Genomic DNA, 19,238 nt, shown 5'->3' with positions numbered 1-19,238 from the left:
TTATGTGTATTATTATAATTAAAACAATTAAAAACAAAATGGTTTACATATATTTGTTTTTTTGCTTTCTCTTGTCTTTGCAGAGCAGACAGAGAAAAGGGATCTGTTTCCCTTAGTAGGAAAACATTTGCTTTCAAGACTCCACTTCCACTGTGTTCATGTGTCTGGGCTGTTCCGCAAACTGGCCTTACTTTTTCCTTCTTAATGCAGTAGCATGTAGCTGAGAACAGAAAAAAGCAGTCCCTGACATCCACGAACTGGCTTGACACTTATAGGTAGGCCTCAGTGGTATTGAAAGATAGCCTAGTGCTCACAGCTGAGCCACATTATCCTGTTGGACATAAGCAGTCTCAGAACATCAACATCAGGATCACTCAGACCATAATGATAGGAGGCCACTCTATAATTTTGTCTAAGCACAGACAACAAGGTTGCTGGGCAACCTTCAAAATATACCAAATATCCCCTCTTCCAGCTAATGTGAGTGACCACTACTTTTTACCAATTAGAGCTTCACACTAGTCCGCTGTCATTTCTGGGGTCCGTGGCTTTGCTTTTTTCCCAGTCTCTTTGCCCTGTATCACTGATGTTTACAATGTGTTTTGTCCCTTTGTGACAGGACCCAGGGATCATTCCTGCCTTTAAATTAGGTACTGTTAACAAAGCCATGCCAAAAAAAAAAAAAAAAAAGAATGGATTTTACAAGTCCTCTTGAAGGAGGGAGAGTAAAGGAAGGAAACTGCTGAAGTGAGGTTTGATCCCTGGGTAGGAAAGATCCCTTGGAGGAGGAAATGGCAACCCACTCCAGTATTCTTGCCTGGGAAATCCCTTGGACAGTGGAGCCTGGTGGGCTGCACTCCATGGGGTCCCAAGAGTTGGACACGACTTAGCAACTAAGCAACAAATCTAATTCAAGTGTAGGACTTCCCCAGTGGTCCAGTGGTTAACATACCACATTTCCAATGCAGGGACAGGGGTTTGATCCCTGGTTAGGGAACTAAGATCCTACATACTGTGTGGCACAGCCGAAAAAAAAAAAGGTCAAGTGTATATTGAATACAAAGTGTATTAGAAAAAAAAGCATTCCCATGGGACACTTACCTTGTATTTCCCTGTCTACTTCGGGGAGGCAAGGACCTCTCATCCTTTGGTTTCTTTTGAAATTTACTTTCATTATTTCTAAATTATATGCTTTTGTAAACTCATCAGTTTTGATATTAACTGCTACTGAATATGAACAGTGAAGACTTCAGGTGTCTTAACAATCCACTTTCCTCTTGATCATGCTGCTTGGTTTCTTCAGAAGGAATCCTTCAGGTGCCTGCCCAGGGCACTTAGTTAATCTCATCTTCAGCATGGCCCCAGTCTCATCCTTGCCCGGGGTACACCAGCCCAGAAACTGCTGGCCCAGCCTTTGCAGAGTAAATCTGAGGTCTTCAGCCAGGCCTGGAGTAACAACAGCTCATTTGTTTCCTGCACACTCAGTGTATCAGTTCTGGTTTTTATATAGCCTTTCAGGCAATCCTCCTGTTTCCTGCCCTCACCTTCAGAACCTGGCCCCTCTGGATTCTGAAAATGGAGTCTGTTTCTGGACTTCCCATTAGTTCAGGTTCACATTTCCTCAGATCTGCTACATCAACAAGGGGATCTCTGCCTCTTTTCAAAATGGTTTCATTGCCACCTCCTCCCTCCTTCTGTGTCCACATGAATTTATAACCTACTTTTGTTTTCGTGAGGTGCCAGGAGGGAGGAAGAATTAATTTCTCTGCTCAACCTGCCATGCTTAGCTACAGAGGAATCACCCGTCTCTTCAAGGACCTGATTCCTCAACTATTTTTCCTTATATCTTCTTACCATCTCACTCCCAACTATATGGTGACATTCATACATTTATCTAAGGAACATGAGCTGACTGTCTGCCACATGTGGGTGCTGAGACTTGAACGGTGATCAAGCTATAGTCCCTGACTACGAGGGAGTCCAGTCTGGAGGAGGCAAATGTAAGAAGTCCCAAGCAGAGCCTGTGCACGGTGCAAGGGCAGCACAGGAAAAGGGTTACTTCCCAACTTGGGGTATCGGGGAAGACTCCCCAGAGGGAGAGGGGTCTAAACAGAGACTTCAAGAGAAAAGTGGGAACTGATCCTACCAAACACATCTGTATCCCAATGAGATGGTAGGAAGAGGCAGAGACATTCACAGAACTCAGGCATCCAACTTTCCCCTTGCCCCCTCATCCCTGCTCCAGGGGACTCTACTGGGTGGTTTCTCTGTCCTTGATACGTATTCTGAGTGCAAAGAAGGTGGGAATTGCCCAAAACTTGGAATGGTCGTCTACCTGTAGGAAATGTGGGTGGGGAGACTATAGAGGCTTTATTTTGTGGTCACGGGCTGTTCATTTTCCATCCTTTCCCCCAAATTTCTGAAGCCACTTAGTGTGAATTCTTTACTTTTCCCTCAAGCTGTAACCCAGGCCACGTACCTCAACCACATATCTGTCAGGAGAGCAGGAGGGGCACAGAGGATCCTATTCAAGGCCCAGCTTCTCCAAAGGAGTTAAACTTGTAAGGAGAAATTAAACAGATTCAATCATATTTGTTTAATGAATAAATCAATCCTGGGTAAAGAGGAAAGAGAACTAGGTTTGGGGAAAGAGGCTGGGGAGGTGAGAGAAGCCCCCAGCCCCTGTGGTTTGGGTAGAGGGGTCATTTGTAAAATTCATGCTCCTGTTCGTCCTTCTTGATGACTGTCTTGTATGCTTTCTCGAAGTCCTTGGCCAAAACAATGTAGCGATTCTCTCGGACAGCCAACATCCCGCTCTGTCAAGGGATAAGAGTTAAAACCTACTCCTTGCACCCCCCGCCTCCAGTGATGGTGCAGGAAGACACAGACGCAGCCCAAGACCCAGGGAGGCAAAGAGGGACAGAAGGACCGTGGCAAGAGTGGTTTCAAGAGGAAGGCTCTTCACACACACCCCTGCCCAGACAGAAACCATCACTCACCTCCTGACAGATGGAGTTGATATCAGCTCCTGAAATCTTATCTGGTCTGGCCACATCTGTGGCAGATGTGTTAAGGAAACCATTCCCTGCATGACAGGGTTAACGCCCAGAGCCAGAAGTTGTTCGTGGGCTGTCTCTGTTATCAGCCCTCTCCCCAGACCTCAGTCTCCCACCTGCTCAATCTGGGTGGTGGTGATGGCAGAGGTGGAGATACGACCCCCATTCCCAACGGTGACCTCCCCTTGCTTCTAAAGGAGGATACAATCTTCCAAGTCAACCTCCTCAGAGAGATTCATCTTGCTGGTGATAGTAGAGAAAATCAGTCTCTTCTGCCGGCGGTCAGGGAGTGGAAATTCAATTTTTCGGTCAAGGCGTCCCGGCCGCAGCAGGGCAGGATCCAGGGTGTCTGCTCTGTTTGTGGCCATGATCACCTGGCATTGGGAACAGGCCAGCTCAGACCTCTGTCCCTTCTACACTCTCCCTCCCCCGCAACAGCTGTCCCCTCACAGGCCAGCCTCCATCCTACCGATTCCCACACCACACCTCCCCTGCCCATCCTGAATCGCAAACCTTGACGTTGACGTTCTGATCAAATCCATCCATTTGATTCAGTAGCTCCAGCAGGATTCTCTGAACCTCTCTGTCAGCTGGAGAGTATGTAACACGGTCAGCCTAGGGCATCCCGTAGGCAAGGCTGCCCAAGACCCCAGGCCCTGTATGGGCATCACTCACCCCCTGTCTGGGCATCGAATCTCTTGGTGGCAATGGCATCGATCTCATCTATGAAGATGATGGCAGGTGCATTCTCCTTGGCCAGGCGGAACACGTCCCGGACCATGCGAGGGCCCTCGCCCAGGTATTTCTGTACGAACTCTGAGCCCACAACGCGGATGAATGCAGCTGATGGCAGGATGACAGGGGTCAGATGAGAATGGGACTCCTGCCTATAGGGCCCCATACTACTTTAACTGAAACTGAGCATCCCTTCAGGACATCCATTTCTTTGGATGCCACTCCAAGTGGTCATGACCTGGGCAGGGTCCTAGATCCAGTCAGGAGGACCAGCTACTCACTTGTACCCCTCAGAGACCCAGCAGCCCAAATTGTGAATCCTGCCTAGGGATGTGCCATTTTTTGGCTCAGCATTTAAAAATCGGGTTATTTTTAAAAATGTGTCTGTACTCCAACATGCCTCTAAAATAGAGCTAGAGGCATTTGTGGAATCCAACGTTTATTTTAAAAAAAAGTGGATTTTCAGAGTGCTTACAAAAACCAGCAAGAAAACAAGTTTTTCATACACTAAGGCATCACGTTGCCTCACCAGGAGCTCAGTTCCATTTGCTCCAAGGACCCACCTTTGAATACCATGCAAGAGTCAGGAATCAGCAGCACATATTCTGACGTAACAAGTGGCAATGGGGCTGACAACAGGTTTGCTTTGGGCCTGCCTCGCCTTTCTATCTTTTCTTAAGAGTTTAACTTGTTTGTTAGTGTCTGGATGTGGTTCTGTGTTGCTCGGAGCAAGCTTCAGGACACTCCTTCCAGGTACCACAGAGAAAGGAGACACAGAATCCACGGTGTAGACCTGGTCATAAACTAGGAGCGTGCAGCTTGTAGCCCTGTCCTTCTCTAATATGGTGGCCACTGGCCACAAGTGGCTACTAAGCAAATGAAATGTGGCTGGTCCAAACAAAATGAGGTGTACTCTAAGTGTGAAATACATACCAGACTTCAAAAGACAGTACCAAAAAAAGTAAAACATCTCAATAAATGCCCATCAACAAATGAACGAACAGATATGCTTTATACATATAGTGGAAAATGATTTGGCCTTTAAAAGGAAGTATGTTCTGACATATTCCAACATGAGTGAGCCCTGAAGACATTATGCTAAGTGAAAGAAGGCAGTCACAAAAAGATAAATACCATATGACTCATTCACATACATGAGGTGCCCAGAACAGGCAAATTCAGAGACTGAAAGTAGAATAGAGGGTTATCAGGGATAGAAATAGGGAATTATTGTTAATGAGTACAGAGTTAAAGTTTGGGATGATGAACAAGTTCTGGAAATGGATAGTGGTGATGACTGCACAGAACTGTGAATGCACTTGTCACTTGTAAATTGTACACTCACAAGTGGTTAAAATAATAAATTTTACATTACATATATTTTACTACAATGACAAAATTATAGAAAAAACTCAGATTTCATATCTGCTACATGTTAACATAACATTTTGAATATACCAATTAAATAAGAAATAGATATATTTTACATTTAAGTTCACCTGTTTAATGTGTTTAAAAAAATGAGTACTTAAAAATTTAAATTATATATATAGCTTGCATTCTACCACTGACCCTTGAACAACACAGGGTTTAGGGGCGCCAACCCTCTGTGTAGTAGAAAATCTGTGTCTAACTTTACAGCTGGCCCTCCGTATCTGCAGTTTTGCATCTGTGGATTCATCCAATCATGCATCCTGTGAAAAAATCTGGGTACAAGTGAACCCTCGGAGTTCAAGCCTCTGTTGTTCCAGGGCCAAATGTATTTCTATTAAACTTGGCCTGTCTACAACCACCTTGCTCTCAGGACAACAGCCAAACTCTCTTATGTTAGCACTAAGATGATTTATATTCATGCCCTTTCTGACCTCTTCAGCCTCATCTTCTGGTCCCACAGCCCCTCCTTCAGTCAGCCTTCATCAGTTATTTTCTGAGCACCTACCACAATTCAGCTACTGGGCGGGCACTGGAAACACAAAAGGACAAAATCACCAGTTCCCTGCCCCCACAGAGGTTAGTCACGTCTACTCACCACTACTCATGACTCCCTAGCTAAGTTCTTTCCCACCCCCTGGCCTTTTCAAATGCTATTCCCTCTCCTTACGGAGTGCCTGGCAGACTCCTCACACCTCTCTTCTGGGACCCCTCTCTGAGAGGCCTATGCAGAATGGATTGACAGCCCTCCTGGAGGGCTATCCCACTACCTTCCTTGAGGCATCTGCTACTCTGTAGACTGTCCCCACTGTAGGCTCACTTCCTACCATGACCTCTTGCTCACGCAACTTCAACTATAGGGGCCTCCTCACTGTTCTGGGACATTAAGCACATACCTGCCTCAAGGCCTTTACACCAGCGAAGTCCCTCAGACTGACACACTCCATCTCCCAGACATTCACGTGACTCACTCTCTCAAAAGCGTATTCTAGGTCTTTACATAAATGTCACCTCAGAAAAGCCTTCCCTGACCACCTCCAGTCCTGGCACATAAAGCTACAGCCCGTTTTTCCCTGTCTCCCTGCCTCTTAGTTGTTCTCTTCCGGCATTTAGCGTCATATGACATAGGACCTATTCATTCATCTGTTCAAGTACTTCCTCAACTAAGATATCACCTCTATGAGGTATGGAGACTTTGTTCTGTTCACAGCCATGTCTTCTGCACCTAGGACACAGCTTGTTATGTATTAGGTGCTCAATAAATATTGAATAACTGAGTTCTAAGTGTTTATTTTCCTTTTTTCCTCAGCCAAACTGGGAAATTCTCCAATGCAGGAGACATGTCTGGCTCATCACTCTATCCCAACACCAGGGACTGCAGAAGTTCAGTGATCTGCTAAACCAATGAATGATCACGATAATGGCTAATATTTACTATACTTACTATGTGCCAAGGTACAGTTTTAGAAGCTTTATATTGATTTAATCCTCTAAGTAATCCAGAAAATTAGGAAATGGAGTCACAGAGAGGCTAACTTGCCAAGAAGTTACATAAACTAACTTACGTAAGTAGTACAACCTTACATAAGAAGTTGTTAAGAGGTCCGTATTTCAAAAACCCAGGCAGCCTGACTCACTGCTTACACACTACCCTCTACTGTTCCCTGGCTTAGTACATTAGGATTTTAAGAATCCTGTTTTTAGGCTTTACAAACAGTAATACAGTGACTTTCAGACATCTTTGTTTGAAACTTACAAGAAATACATTTGTACAACCGCAGCAGACAGGTGTATGCATATTTGAGTGCGTTAAGTTGCACAAACAATATGGGCTCTTAATATGTGGGGTGAACTCTGATGTTTTCTGTTCTGTTTTACTTTTTAAAATGCTGGTTAGAACCCATGAATTTGAACTCATAATTACTAACAGGTCATGACCCACCAAAGGAAAACTATGTTATTATTTCATTAATTCTCTCCACAATCATGCTATGAAATGAATGTTTTATTAGATGAGGAAGTTGAGGCACAAGAGTAAAGTCACCTCCCCAGGATGGCAGCGCCACACAGTAAGACACACACTGGGGCTTTGACCCCAGAGCCCACATTCCTAATCGCCATGCCACGCTACTTCCTGGGGAGGATCAGAGAGCTGAGGGCAAGGCTGGAAAAGCCCAGAAGACCAGAGCTTGGGGGAGGGGCCAAGCGGCTCACCTGTCGTGTGATGAGCCACGGCCTTGGCCAGCATGGTCTTCCCGCAGCCAGGTGGGCCGTACATGAGGACGCCTCGGGGTGGGTCGATGCCGATCTGAAGCCCAGAGGTGGAGAGAAGGATGAGCCAGGGAGTTCGTCACCAGCTGGAGACCCAGTGGACCTGGCCTCTCCCTCCCCTGCCAGATCTGGCTCCTTACCTGCTTGTAGAGCTCGAAGTGTGTGAGAGGGAGCTCCACGGCCTCCCGCACCTCCTGCTTCTGGATGTCCATGCCTCCGATGTCCGCATACATCACGTCTGGCTTCTGATCTGGTGGGAGAGCAGAGCCGGGGCTCCCAGCCTGGCCCGCAGGGTCCCTTCAGGCCTCCCCGGCCCTGGGCTCCCCCTCACCTGAGGTGAGCATCATGATGCTGCTGTCGGCCTCGGGAGGCAGCACATCCACCAGGGCGTTGCTGTGCTTGTGGAGGGCCACCGAGGCATTGGGCTTGAGCAGCTCCCGGTCAATGGTGCTCAGGATGCGCACATAGTAGTTGGAGCCTTTGTGAAGGACAAGAAGGGAAAGGGGAAAATGAGAAGCCGCAGATTCTACCCCTAACTCTGGAGCTCCAGACCAGGTGACCAGCAGCCCCCTGGAATGCCCCGCCCTGGATGTCCCCCAGCACATCTCACTCACTGCCTCAGTGTGCTCTCCTATCTCCCCCCACCTGTGCTCCTCCTCCTGGGCCCCTGTCTCGGGGAGGCCTGTGGTCCCGAGTCACTAGAGAGAGACCTAAGCCTCATCCTGGGCTTTTCTCTGTTTCCCTCCATAGCCTGTCAGTCATCATGGCCTTCCGCTAGCCTCCTAAAGTGTCTCTCTGACCAGTCCCTCCCCTCCTCCCCAGGGACCTCTGCCCCGATTCAGCACCATCCTCTCCTATCTAATTTATTATTTGTTTATGGCTGCACTGACTCTTTGTTGCTTTCTTGACGAGAGGGCTTTCTCTGCTTGCAGTGAGCAGGGGCTATTCTCTAGTGCAGAGCATGGGCTCTAGGGCACACAGGCTTCCGTAGTTGCGGTGCATGGGTTTAGCTGCCCTGCGGCATGTGGAATATTCCTGGACCAGGGCTTGAACTTGTGTCCCCTGCACTGGCAGGTGGACTCTTTACCACTAGACCAGCAGGGAATTCCTCCGTTCCCATCGAGGTCTCTGCCACAGACTCTTGGCTTGCCCAGACTCCTCTATCTCACCTCCCCAGTCCACCTTCTACATTTATGGCAGTGACACACACATCTCCTTCCAGCCTCAGTCTTTCTCCTGACCTCCAGACTTGGCTGTCCGGTAGCCTCCCAGACACTTCCCTGTGATGTTCCAGGCTGCCCTACTCCCTCGACAAGGCTGCTTTTCTGCCCATGTCGCCATCTCAGAGAGAGCCACTCTCCCCGAGTCCAACAGATCAAAGACACACTCACTTTGGATCTCTCCCTCCCTTCACTACCAACTCCAGGGTCCAGTCACACACCTTTCCCCACAAGCTTTACAATCATATGGCTTGATCTGGAGGAGCAGAGGCCAGAAACAAGAAAAGACAGGTAAGACGCAGAAACAATGACCATCAGGAAGGCAGCACCTAGACCCATGTTAATAACAGCAGCTCTCACATAATAACTGAGTCCTAACCAGAGCCTAATCTCACTTCACCTATGTTTTCAAATTGCATGTCCCAACTCAGTCCCAAAGAAAGGCAGTGCCAAAGAATGTTCAAACTACCGCACAACTGCACTCATCTCACACGCTAGTAAAATAATGCTCAAAATTCTCCAAGCCAGGCTTCAGCAGTATGTGAACCGTGAACTTCCAGATGTTCAAGCTGGTTTTAGAAAAGGCAGAGGAACCAGAGATCAAATTCCCAACATCCACTGGATCATCGAAGAAGCAAGAGAGTTCCAAAAAAACATCTATTTCTACTTTACCGACTATGCCAAAGCCTTTGACTGTGTGGATCACAACAAACTGTGGAAAATTCTCAAAGAGATGGGAATACCCGACCACCTTAGCTGCCTTCTGAGAAACCTGTATGCACGTCAAGAAACAACAGTTAGAATTGGACATGGAATAACAGACTGGTTCCAAATCAGGAAAGGAGTACATCAAGGCTATATATTGTCACCCTGCTTATTTAACTCATATGCAGAGTACATCATGAGAAACCCTGGGCTGGAGGAAGCACAAGCTGGAATCAAGATTGCCAGGAGAAATATCAATAACCTCAGATATGCAGATGACACCACCCTTATGGCAGAAAGTGAAGAAGAACTAAGATCCTCTTGATGAAAGTGAAAGAGGAGAGTGAAGAAGTTGGCTTAAAGCTCAACATTCAAAAAACTAAGATCATGGCATCTGGTCCCATCACTTCATGGCATATAGATGGGGAAACAGTGGCTGACTTTATTTTTCTGGGCTCCAAAATCACTGCAGATGGGGATTGCAGCCATGAAATTAAAAAGACGCTTACTCCTTGGAAGAAAAGTTATGACCAACCTAGACAGCATATTAAAAAGCAGAGACATTACTTTGCCAAAAAAGGTCTGTCTAGTCAAGGCTATGGTTTTTCCAGTAGTCATGTATGGATGTGAGAGTTGGACTATAAAGAAAGCTGAGTGCCAAAGAACTGATGCTTTTTAAGTGTGGTGTTGGAGAAGACTCTTTTTTTTTTTTTTTTGGCCTTACTCCCTGGAGAAGACTCTTGAGAGTCCCTTGGACTGCAAGGAGATCCAACCAGTCCATCCTAAAGGAAGAACAGTCCTGGGTGTTCATTGGAAGGACTGATGTTGAAGCTGAAACTCCAATACTTTGGCCACCTGATGCAAAGAGGTGACTCATTTGAAAAGACCCTGATGCTGGGAAAGATTGAGGGTAGGAGGATAAGGGGATGACAGAGGATGAGATGGTTGGATGGCATCACTGACTCAATGGACATGAGTTTGGGGAGGCTCCTCCGGGAGTTGGTACTAGACAGGGAGGCCTGGTGTGCTGTGGTTCATGGGGTCGCAAAGAGTCAGACATGACTGAGCAACTGAACTGAACTGAACTGAGTAATAGTTGTGACATTATTTTAGACAGTCATGACCAGAATGCTGTTTAAAACAAAACAGAATGGAACAGAATAGAAAACTAATTACAGTATCACACCACAATGAGGCTAAGTACCTTCAGTCAAACTTTTACTGTATAACTTATATATACATACTTATACAGAAGAGCGAAAGAGAGAGAACATAAAATATGTAAAATATATTTCTACTTTTGCATCAGACTAAAAATACTCTGAAAAACACTATTACACCTAAACACTAAAAACACTATCTTCCCTTGTTTGCCATTGTAAGTTCCTGGCACATGGCAGGAAATAGTTAACAGCTGTTGAATGGACAGATGGGTAAACAACCCCCCCCCCCCCCGGCCCCACCGCCATGTACCTGTGGTGGAGCCCACGATGGCTGTATTCTGATCCACAGCCTCCAGAAACTGCCCGATAACCAATGGGATGCTCTGGATTCGTTTCACCTCCTCCTGGGCATGGAGGAATTCCTTCTTCAGGTTCTTTTGCTCATCCTTGATATACTCCTCCTGCACCTCCAGGAACTCCAGCTCCTGCTGCAGCTTCTGTGAGCAGACAGTGGAGAAGCAGGGGATGGTTCCAGGCCTTGCTGAGCCAAGGAGTGAAGGTAGGGGAAGTATGGGATGCTGAGCCCTGTGCAGGGTCCAGACTGGTTTTGTTAATTTTTTTTATTAGCATATAGTTGATTTACAATGTTGTGTTAGTTTCAAGTATACACCAAAGTGAATCAGTTACATATACCCACTTTTTTTTCTTAGTTTCTTTTCCCATTTAGGACAATACAGAGTATAGAGTAGAGTTCCCTGTCTTATTCCCTGGTAAAGATCCCCCGGAAAAGAAAATGGTAACCTTCTCCAGTATTCTTTTTTATTTATTTTTTAATTGAAGGATAATTGCTTTACATAATTTTGCTGTTTTCTGCCAAATATCAACAAGAATCAACCATAAGTACACATATGTCCCCTCCCTCTTGTACCTCCCTCCCCATACCACCCCTTTAGGTTATTACAGAGCCCCTGTTTACCACTCCAGTATTCCTGCCTGAGAAATCCCATGGACATAGGAGCCTCGTGGGCTCCAGTTCATGGGGTCACAAAGTGTCAGAGAGGACTTAGTGACTAAACAACAACAACGTTGATACTTTACGGACTGGCTTGAATGTACCTTGTAGCGGCTGTAGAGGTCCTCCAGGTCCTCTGGCTCAGGCCCCAGGAAGGACAGGCCAGTCTGGGGTCGTGACACAGACAGGGCTGGGATCTCATCCTAGACCACGGAGGGAAATTCAGGTTGGAAGAAGGTCCCCTTATGAAAGAATCTAAAGCCCCCCTCCCCACTTCACCATGAAGTCACTTGGCCCCTAATAGGTTCCTGACACCATTCAGCACCCTAAATAGATCCTGGGAACTTCTCAGCCCCCTAAAGAGGTTCCTGCAGTCACCCAGCTCCTAACAAGCTCCTCGGTTACACAGCCTTCCAAACAGATCTTCTGGTATCAAAGGCCACTTGTAACATGTCCTCAATGTCCCAACTCCCATCTATGGCCTAAATGTCTGATCAACTCCTTACCAGACCCCAATGCCCTCCAGCCCCCCTCAACAGGTTCGAAATACTACAGAGATGCCACAATTGACGGTGAAAATCACCATGCCTTCATTCAGTTCTGGTATTACTGTTACCCCCCAAATATCCCTCATGAACTCCAACTCACATTAGGCCCATATGTCACCCAGCTCCCAGGCGGACCCAAACATCACTCGGCCAGATCACAGATATTACTTGGCGCTCCAACACCAGCTAAGCCCCAAATATCAATCAGCTCCCCATCTCAGCCTAATGTATCATTCGGCCCCATGGCTGAATCCCATACATCACTCACCACCTGACCCAACCCTAATGCCGCCGGGCCCAGCGATGTCAGAGCATTCCACCTAAACCTCGAAATCATTCAGCCTCAAAGAACCTCTAGCGTCACCGTTTCCCCAGCCCCGCTTCCCAAGCCCTACTATCATCACTCATCCACCCAGCCCAGGCCTAGGATCGGCACGAAGCTCTCTAATGAGGCCTCCGAAAACACTCAGACCCACGCCTGGATCCCCAAAGTCACTCAGAATCCGATCCAGGTCGGCTTCGCTCTCTCCCCGCGACCGAGGCCCCACCACACCTGAGCTTTCTCCACCAGGATGCCTATCTCCTCCATAGTGACCAAGCCGGCCTCTGTGTGGCCCGGCCTAATCCAGTCACCGCTTCCGCTGACGCCACCGGAAAGCAAGGCCTGGATGGGTTCTGGGAAACGTAGTTTAAGACGTCGCTGAGAGAAGGCTGAATGGGCGAGGGAGGTAAAGGGCAGGGCGGCTTCGTCCTGAGCTCCTCCCCCAAGTCTTGCTTCTGCGCACTTCGTACCTCGCGGGCGCGCGGGCGGGCCCGGGGCGGTGCGCGTGCGCAATAGCGCGCGGCGCCGCAGTCTCGCGCGGCCTTTTCCGGCGCTGGTTTTCTTGACAGCAGGCGGCGCTGCCGGCATTGGTTTTCAAACCGGGGGATCTCAGAGATCTGTCAGATCTGGCCAAGTGCTCTTCTTGTTTAGAGGCTTGGGCAGGGTTCCGCAGACTGGGGTCTTTAACGGGGTTTCCAAGTGGGCTGCAGCCGAGGATTGCCCTCCACGCGGAGCCAGGAAGACCACGGCTACTCGTAAAGGGTGACACCCCTTACCCAGCTCCAGGCCCGGGGTGAGGAGCTCCAAGCCCGCCATTACCGGTAGCCGCGAATCGAGTAGAACCCATGCATTACGGATGGAGAAAGTGAGGCAGCGGTGCCAGGAGTTGGGTCACGCGGGAGACCTGAAGACCTATACCAGGCCCTGTTGCTTAAGTCTTTACGTGCTCAATTCATTGAATCTTGACAGACATTATGTTCCCTCTTTCACTGTGAAAGAAACTAGAGCGCGGGGGGGGGGGGGGGGGCAGATCTTCTTCTGTCTACAAAGCCCGTGCTTCCGGCCACGGGAAAACACTGCTGCTTATCACACCAGCTACAGTTTTGTTAAGTAAACTTTGTATTCAAGTACAGAGACGTATACATATCATTAATGTACCGTTCAACAGATTTGCACAAAGCGAACACACCCATGGCTTTCAGGTGGCACTAGTGGTAAAGAATCTGCCTGTCAGTGCCGGATATGCAAGAGACACGGGTTCGAACCCTGGGGTTGGGGAAGATGCCCTGGAGAAGGAAATGACAACCCACTCCAGTGTTCTTGGGCTTCCCTGGTGTCTCAGCTGGTAAAGAATCTGCCTGCAATGCAAGAGACCCGGATTCGATCTCCAGGTCAGGAAGATCCCCTGGAGAAGGAAATGACAACCCACTCCAGTATTCTTGCCTGGAGAATCCCATAGGCAGAGGAGCCTGGTGAGCTCTGGTCTATGAGGTTGCACAGAGTTGGACATGACTGAAGCGACTTAACAGCAGCAGCATACATGGGAGAACTCAGAAAAACTGAGTAATCCCTTAAATATCTTAATTATCTCTCCTCTTCTACCTGTATCATTTCTAGATTTCTGTCTTTGAGCTGTCTTCCATGTGGTCTGCCCTGTTTCCAATTTTTTCTAATGGTTCTTTATCTCATATATCGAGTCCTTCAGGTCCAGTTCTGTTTGGTTATTATTTTTATTTTGAGTTTCAATTTCCTTGGTATTCTTTCTGTTCATTATTTTTATTCCTGAATTTACCAAACTGCCTTTCTGAGTTTTCTTGCAGCTCACTGAGTTTCTTCATGACAGGTATTTTGAAGTCTCTATCAGTTAGATAGCAATATTCTGTGACTTTAAGTTTGGTTTCTGGAGAATTGCTACTTTCTTTTTGTGATACTGTGTTACCATGGTACTTCAAGGTGCTTGATATGTTGTTCCTACGCTGATACATTGTTCTTAGCTGACTTATTTGGAGCAGGGAACAACTCCTTTAGGTAAAACTTGTTTTCCTTATACTTGGTTGTAAGGATTCAACGTTAGCAATAAGAGGCCTTTCTTGTGACGGGAGTAAAGGAAGGGAGTGAAAGAGCTGGCTTAAAGCTAATTTTTTTTTTTTTTTAAAAAGCTAAGAACATGCCATCTGGCCCTATTCAGTTCAGTTCAGTTCAGTTCAGTCACTCAGTCGTGTCCTACTCTTTGCGACCCCATGAATCGCAGCACGCCAGGCCTCCCTGTCCATCACCAACTCCCGGAGTTTACTCAAACTCATGTCCATCAAGTCGGTGATGCCATCTAACCATCTCATCCTCTGTCGTCCCCTTCTCCTCCTGCCCCTAATCCCTCCCAGCATCAGGGTCTTTTCCAATGAGTCAACTCTTAGCATGAGGTCCCCATTACTTCATGGCAAATAGAAGGGGAGGAGGTGGAAGAAGTGACGGAGTTCCTCTTCTTGGGCTGTAAAATCACTGTGGATGGTGACTGCAGCCGTGACATCAAAAGACAGTTGCTTCTCAGGAGGAAAGCTATGACAAACCTAAACTGTGTTGAAAAGCAGAGACATTACGCTATTGACAAAGTATAGTCAAGGCTATGGTCTTCCCAGTTGTCACATACGGTTGTGACAGCTGGACTGTAAAGAAGGCAGAGTGTTGAAGAATTGATGCCTTCGAACTGTGGTACTGGAGAAGATTCCTGAGAGTCCCTTGGACGGCGAGGAGATCAAAGCGGTCAATCTTAAGGGAAATCAACCCTGAATATTCATTGGAAGGACTGATGCTGAAGTTCCCATATTTTGGTCACCTGATATGAACAGCTGATACATTGGAAAAGTCCCTGACACTGGAAAAGATTGAGGGCAGAGGAGAAGATGGCATCAGAGGATAAGATGACTGGATGGCAGCACTGAATCAATGTACATGAACTTGGGCAAATTTCGGGAAACGGTGAGGAACAGGGAGGCCTGGTCTCCTGCAGTCCATGGGGTCACAAAGAGTCAGACACAGCTGTGTGACTGAACAACAACAACTTGTGGCTTCCAGCAGGTGATGCTATAGCACAAGCTTTGGAGTTCTCTTACCTGCGCTACCTCTGGTTATGAAAGTGAAAGTATTAGTCACTTAGTCCTGTCTCTTTGCGACCCCATGGACCCCACGGACTGTAGCCCGCCAGGCTCCTCTGTCCATGAAATCCTCCAGGCAAGAACACGGGGCTGGGTAGCCATTCCCTTGATTAACCCTGAGTCTCCTGCATTGCAGGCAGATTCTTTATATCAGAGCCACCAGGAATCCCCCAATTCTGGGTGCTCATTCTCAAATATTCAATATGTATAACTGAATATTTGAGAATGAGCTCTTTCCACTCTTAGAGGCAGGTTTGATCCCTAGGTCAGGAAGGTCCCTTGGAGGCAGGATGGCAACCCACTCCAGTATTCTTGCCTGAAGAATCCCATGGATAGAGGAGGAGCCTGGTGGGTGAAGCCGGGCGGGCCACATCCCATGGGGTGGCAAAAGAGTCAGACATGACTTATCGATGAGACAACACCTTTCAGTTCTCCACTACCTCTGTTGGTGGTGTCCCCTGTGCCCTCATTGTTGCTGTGTTTGGTGCCTTGCTGCTGCCAATGTTGCTGGCATCGCCACCTGGGGCACTGGGAGGGTACATGCCTCCACCATGTCTGGGGTCTCCTGGCTCTGCCACAGGGGGGATCCAGGGTGGCAGGCATCTCTGCCATGACCAGAGTGGTCAGGTTGGTGGGCTCTGCTGCTGCAGACAGGGCAGGCGCTGGAGCTGTGGGTCCCCTTGGAGCTGAATGGACAGGGTCACAGGCCCTGCTGCTGCTACTGTGACTCCCTGTGGCTGCGAGCATTGCTGCAGCTGGGAGGCTGCTGTCACGGGCACTGTCTCCCCTGATGCCACTAGTTTCTCAGCAAGATCAGCTACCGTGGCCAGGTTCCAGGGATCAGGTCATGAACCACCTCGGCTGTCCCCCTTCTTCTGCCTCCTCTGTGTGTTCCAATCCACCTACCTTCAGATGCACACTTTTGAAGAATTCTCTGGTGTGTTGGGAAGAGGCACCTTTGCTGAGTTATGGGTGTTTTGCTGGTTGTAGATTGAAGGGGAGAGACAAAGGAGTGTCTTAAGCTGCCATGATGCTGAAGTCACTCCTAAAATCAGGCAGCATAGTTTTTTGCTTTGTTTTTTAAATTGTATTTATTTACTTTTGACTGCGCTGGGTCTTCTTTGCTGTGCTAGGGGATTTTCTAGTCGCAGGGAGCGGGGCTACTCTCTAGATCCAGTGCACAGGCTTCTCACTGTGATGGCTTCTTTTGTTGTGGAGCATGGGCTCTAGGGCGCAGCTTCAGTAGTAGACGCGACTAAACTGTTGCGTCAGTTTAGTTGCCCCTAAGCATGCGGATCTTCTGGGACTAGGGATTAAACCCATGTCCTGTGCATTGGCAGGCAGATTCCTAACCACTGGACCATCAAGGAAGTCCAGACAGCATATAATTTTAATCTAACCTGACAATCTCTGCCTTTATTTGGTATGTTTCATTCATTTATGTGTAATGCAATTATTAATAAATTGGACTTAGATCTATCATTTTATTATTTGTTTTCTGTTTGTTCCCCCTGTGTTTTGTTCCTATCTTTTCCCCTTTTTGCCTTCTTTTGAGTTTGAGTTGTTTTCATTCAATTACTCTATTGGTTTCCCCAACACCTCCTCCCCTCTCCCCCATACACTTGCTGCTAATAGCTGATCCTTCCCTGTCCTCTGAAAAGAGAGTTTCTTAAAATTTTTATGCCTTTGTTTGCTGCCCCGATCTGGGATTTGGATCGCCATCTGGTTAAAGTTGGGCTTCCTTGGTGGTCAGAAAATAAAGAATCTGCCTGCAATTCAGGAGACCCGGATTCGATCCTAAGGTTGGAAAGAGACCCTGGAGAACTGAATGGCTATCCACTCCAATATTCTTGCCTGGAGAATTCCATGGACTGAGGAGCTGGGTGGGTTACATTCCATGGGGTCGCAGAGAGTCTGAGCAACTAACACTTTCACTTTTTCATTGGTTTAAGTAGGAAGATACAGGAAGGTAAAAAAAACCCACAAAACTTTACCACCATATCAGTAATTTCTCGGATTTTGACTTCCCTTCCCAACCTGCCTTCTCTCAATTACTTTTCAGGATTCTTGGGAAGTTGTTTTATGTTTTCTGGCTAGAACTTTTAGTTGTAATTAGTGAGAGCTTACTTGCAGTAGACTTGACCAATCTTAATGAGAACCATAAGGAAACACACAAAAAAAATCGGCCGAGAAGAGTGACATTATTTTGAGTTTTTCAAGTATCTTTTATGTCCTGCTTAATTGAAAACAGTTGAATCCTGGTATCTGCTTCTGCATTCAGTGTATTGTGAAGCATTGTTTTGGGTGAAGTATATTAGGAAAATCTGGCCTCACATGTGTAAGCATTTATAGAGGTATATTTAAAAGATTTACTAAAAATATTATAAAAAGGTGTAATGAAAAGATTTGTATCTAAAAGAAAACTGTGGCTCTTTTTTTTTTAACACTACAGCAGAACTCTTCAAATGGTAGTTTCTTAAAGGTTAGTTGCAATGTGCAGTCTGAAACCGTATCAACAAAATTTTCGAAACTCTATTGGTCTGTCTTGCACTTTCAATAGATCTTTTAAAATATTATTTAATTTTATTTTTGGTTGTGCTGCACTTTCATTGCTGCGTGGGCTTTTCTCTAGTTGTGGAGAGCGAGGGCTACTCTCCAGCTGCGGTGCTTGGGCTTCTCATTGCAGTGGCTTCTCTTACTCATTGTGAAGTACAGGCTCTAGGGTGTGCATGCTTCCGTGGTTGTGGTTCTCGGGCCCTAGAGCATAGGTCAATAGTTGTGGCGCAGGGCTTAGGTGGGCTTCTCAGGTGGTGCTAGTGGTAAAGAACCCGCCTGCCAAAGCAGGAGACATAAGAGATGAGGGTTCGATCCCTGGGTGGGGAAGATCCCCTGGAGAAGGGAACAGCAACCCACTCCAGTGTTCTTGCCTGGAAAAGTTCATGGACAGAGGATCTAGGCAAGCTACAGTCCACGGGGTCACAAAGAGTCAGACATGATTGAGTTACTAACACTAACACACACTGTATATTAACTTTAAAAAATTAAACAGGCATTTTACTCTTGGTTTTCTGGAGAACTGATGTCAATGGTGGCATCATTCACTGAAATTAAGAATAAGAAAAGAACCTAGGTAGGTGGAGCGAGACAGTGAGGTTTGGGATATACTAAGTTTGAAGTGACTTTGAGATATCCAGTAGGTATCCAGTAGACAGATACACCATCTGGAACTCAAAGAAGAGCTATTCTTAAAATTTTCAAAACCCTCTCTTGGTGTAGAATCATGGATTTTTCTCCTGAACTTGTACCCCTGTTATCAAGAATTACCGTGTCATGTTCCTTATCACTGTACTTACATTGGCCTAGCACCAGAGACTTAGTCTTTACATCTCAGCCATTATATGGTGGTAAATAGTGAATATTGATAACTTCTGTATGGGATCTTATTTACAATAAGAAATATAACAAAAGCAGGAGGTCATTTAGAGTCATTACAAGGTATGAGTCACCTTATGGTGGTATCTGAAACCAGGAAAAGGTTTGAGAAGGCTTAGAAAGAGTGTAGAGTGTTAGAAGAGGCAACAGTGATACAGGCTTGAAGATGAGTGGTGGCAGAGGATAAGGAG

At 46.9% G+C, this 19,238-nt stretch overlaps 1 protein-coding gene across 1 annotated transcript; it reads right to left on the bottom strand.

The window, feature by feature from the left end:
* Positions 1-2,581: 2,581 nt before the first annotated feature.
* PSMC4 (proteasome 26S subunit, ATPase 4) lies at positions 2,582-12,818 on the bottom strand. Its single transcript, XM_065926099.1, has 11 exons — positions 12,695-12,818; positions 11,698-11,796; positions 10,892-11,078; positions 7,825-7,971; positions 7,634-7,743; positions 7,437-7,530; positions 3,732-3,899; positions 3,570-3,646; positions 3,262-3,430; positions 3,000-3,055; positions 2,582-2,816 (listed from the first exon to the last, which is right to left on the bottom strand). Exons 1-11 carry the CDS (start codon positions 12,728-12,730, stop codon positions 2,703-2,705), a joined length of 1,257 nt encoding a protein of 418 aa, XP_065782171.1. The 5' UTR covers positions 12,731-12,818; the 3' UTR covers positions 2,582-2,702.
* Positions 12,819-19,238: the final 6,420 nt, after the last annotated feature.

Source organism: Muntiacus reevesi, chromosome 2 (genome assembly GCF_963930625.1).
Source record: "Muntiacus reevesi chromosome 2, mMunRee1.1, whole genome shotgun sequence".
Taxonomy (NCBI): Eukaryota; Metazoa; Chordata; class Mammalia; order Artiodactyla; family Cervidae; genus Muntiacus; species Muntiacus reevesi.
The sequence above is the reverse complement of the archived record's forward strand: the minus strand, read 5'-3'. Positions and strand labels throughout refer to the sequence as shown.

Bases quoted from the DNA above. Each gene is read 5' to 3' on its own strand.
- PSMC4 (XM_065926099.1), bottom strand. From the start codon at position 12,730: ATGGAGGAGATAGGCATCCTGGTGGAGAAAGCTCAG. The intron at 11,079-11,697 runs GTACATTCAAGC...GTCTGCTCACAG, and splicing joins ACCTCTACAGCCGCTACAAG to AAGCTGCAGCAGGAGCTGGA. The intron at 7,744-7,824 runs GTGAGGGGGAGC...CTCTCCCACCAG, and splicing joins CATCATGATGCTCACCTCAG to ATCAGAAGCCAGACGTGATG.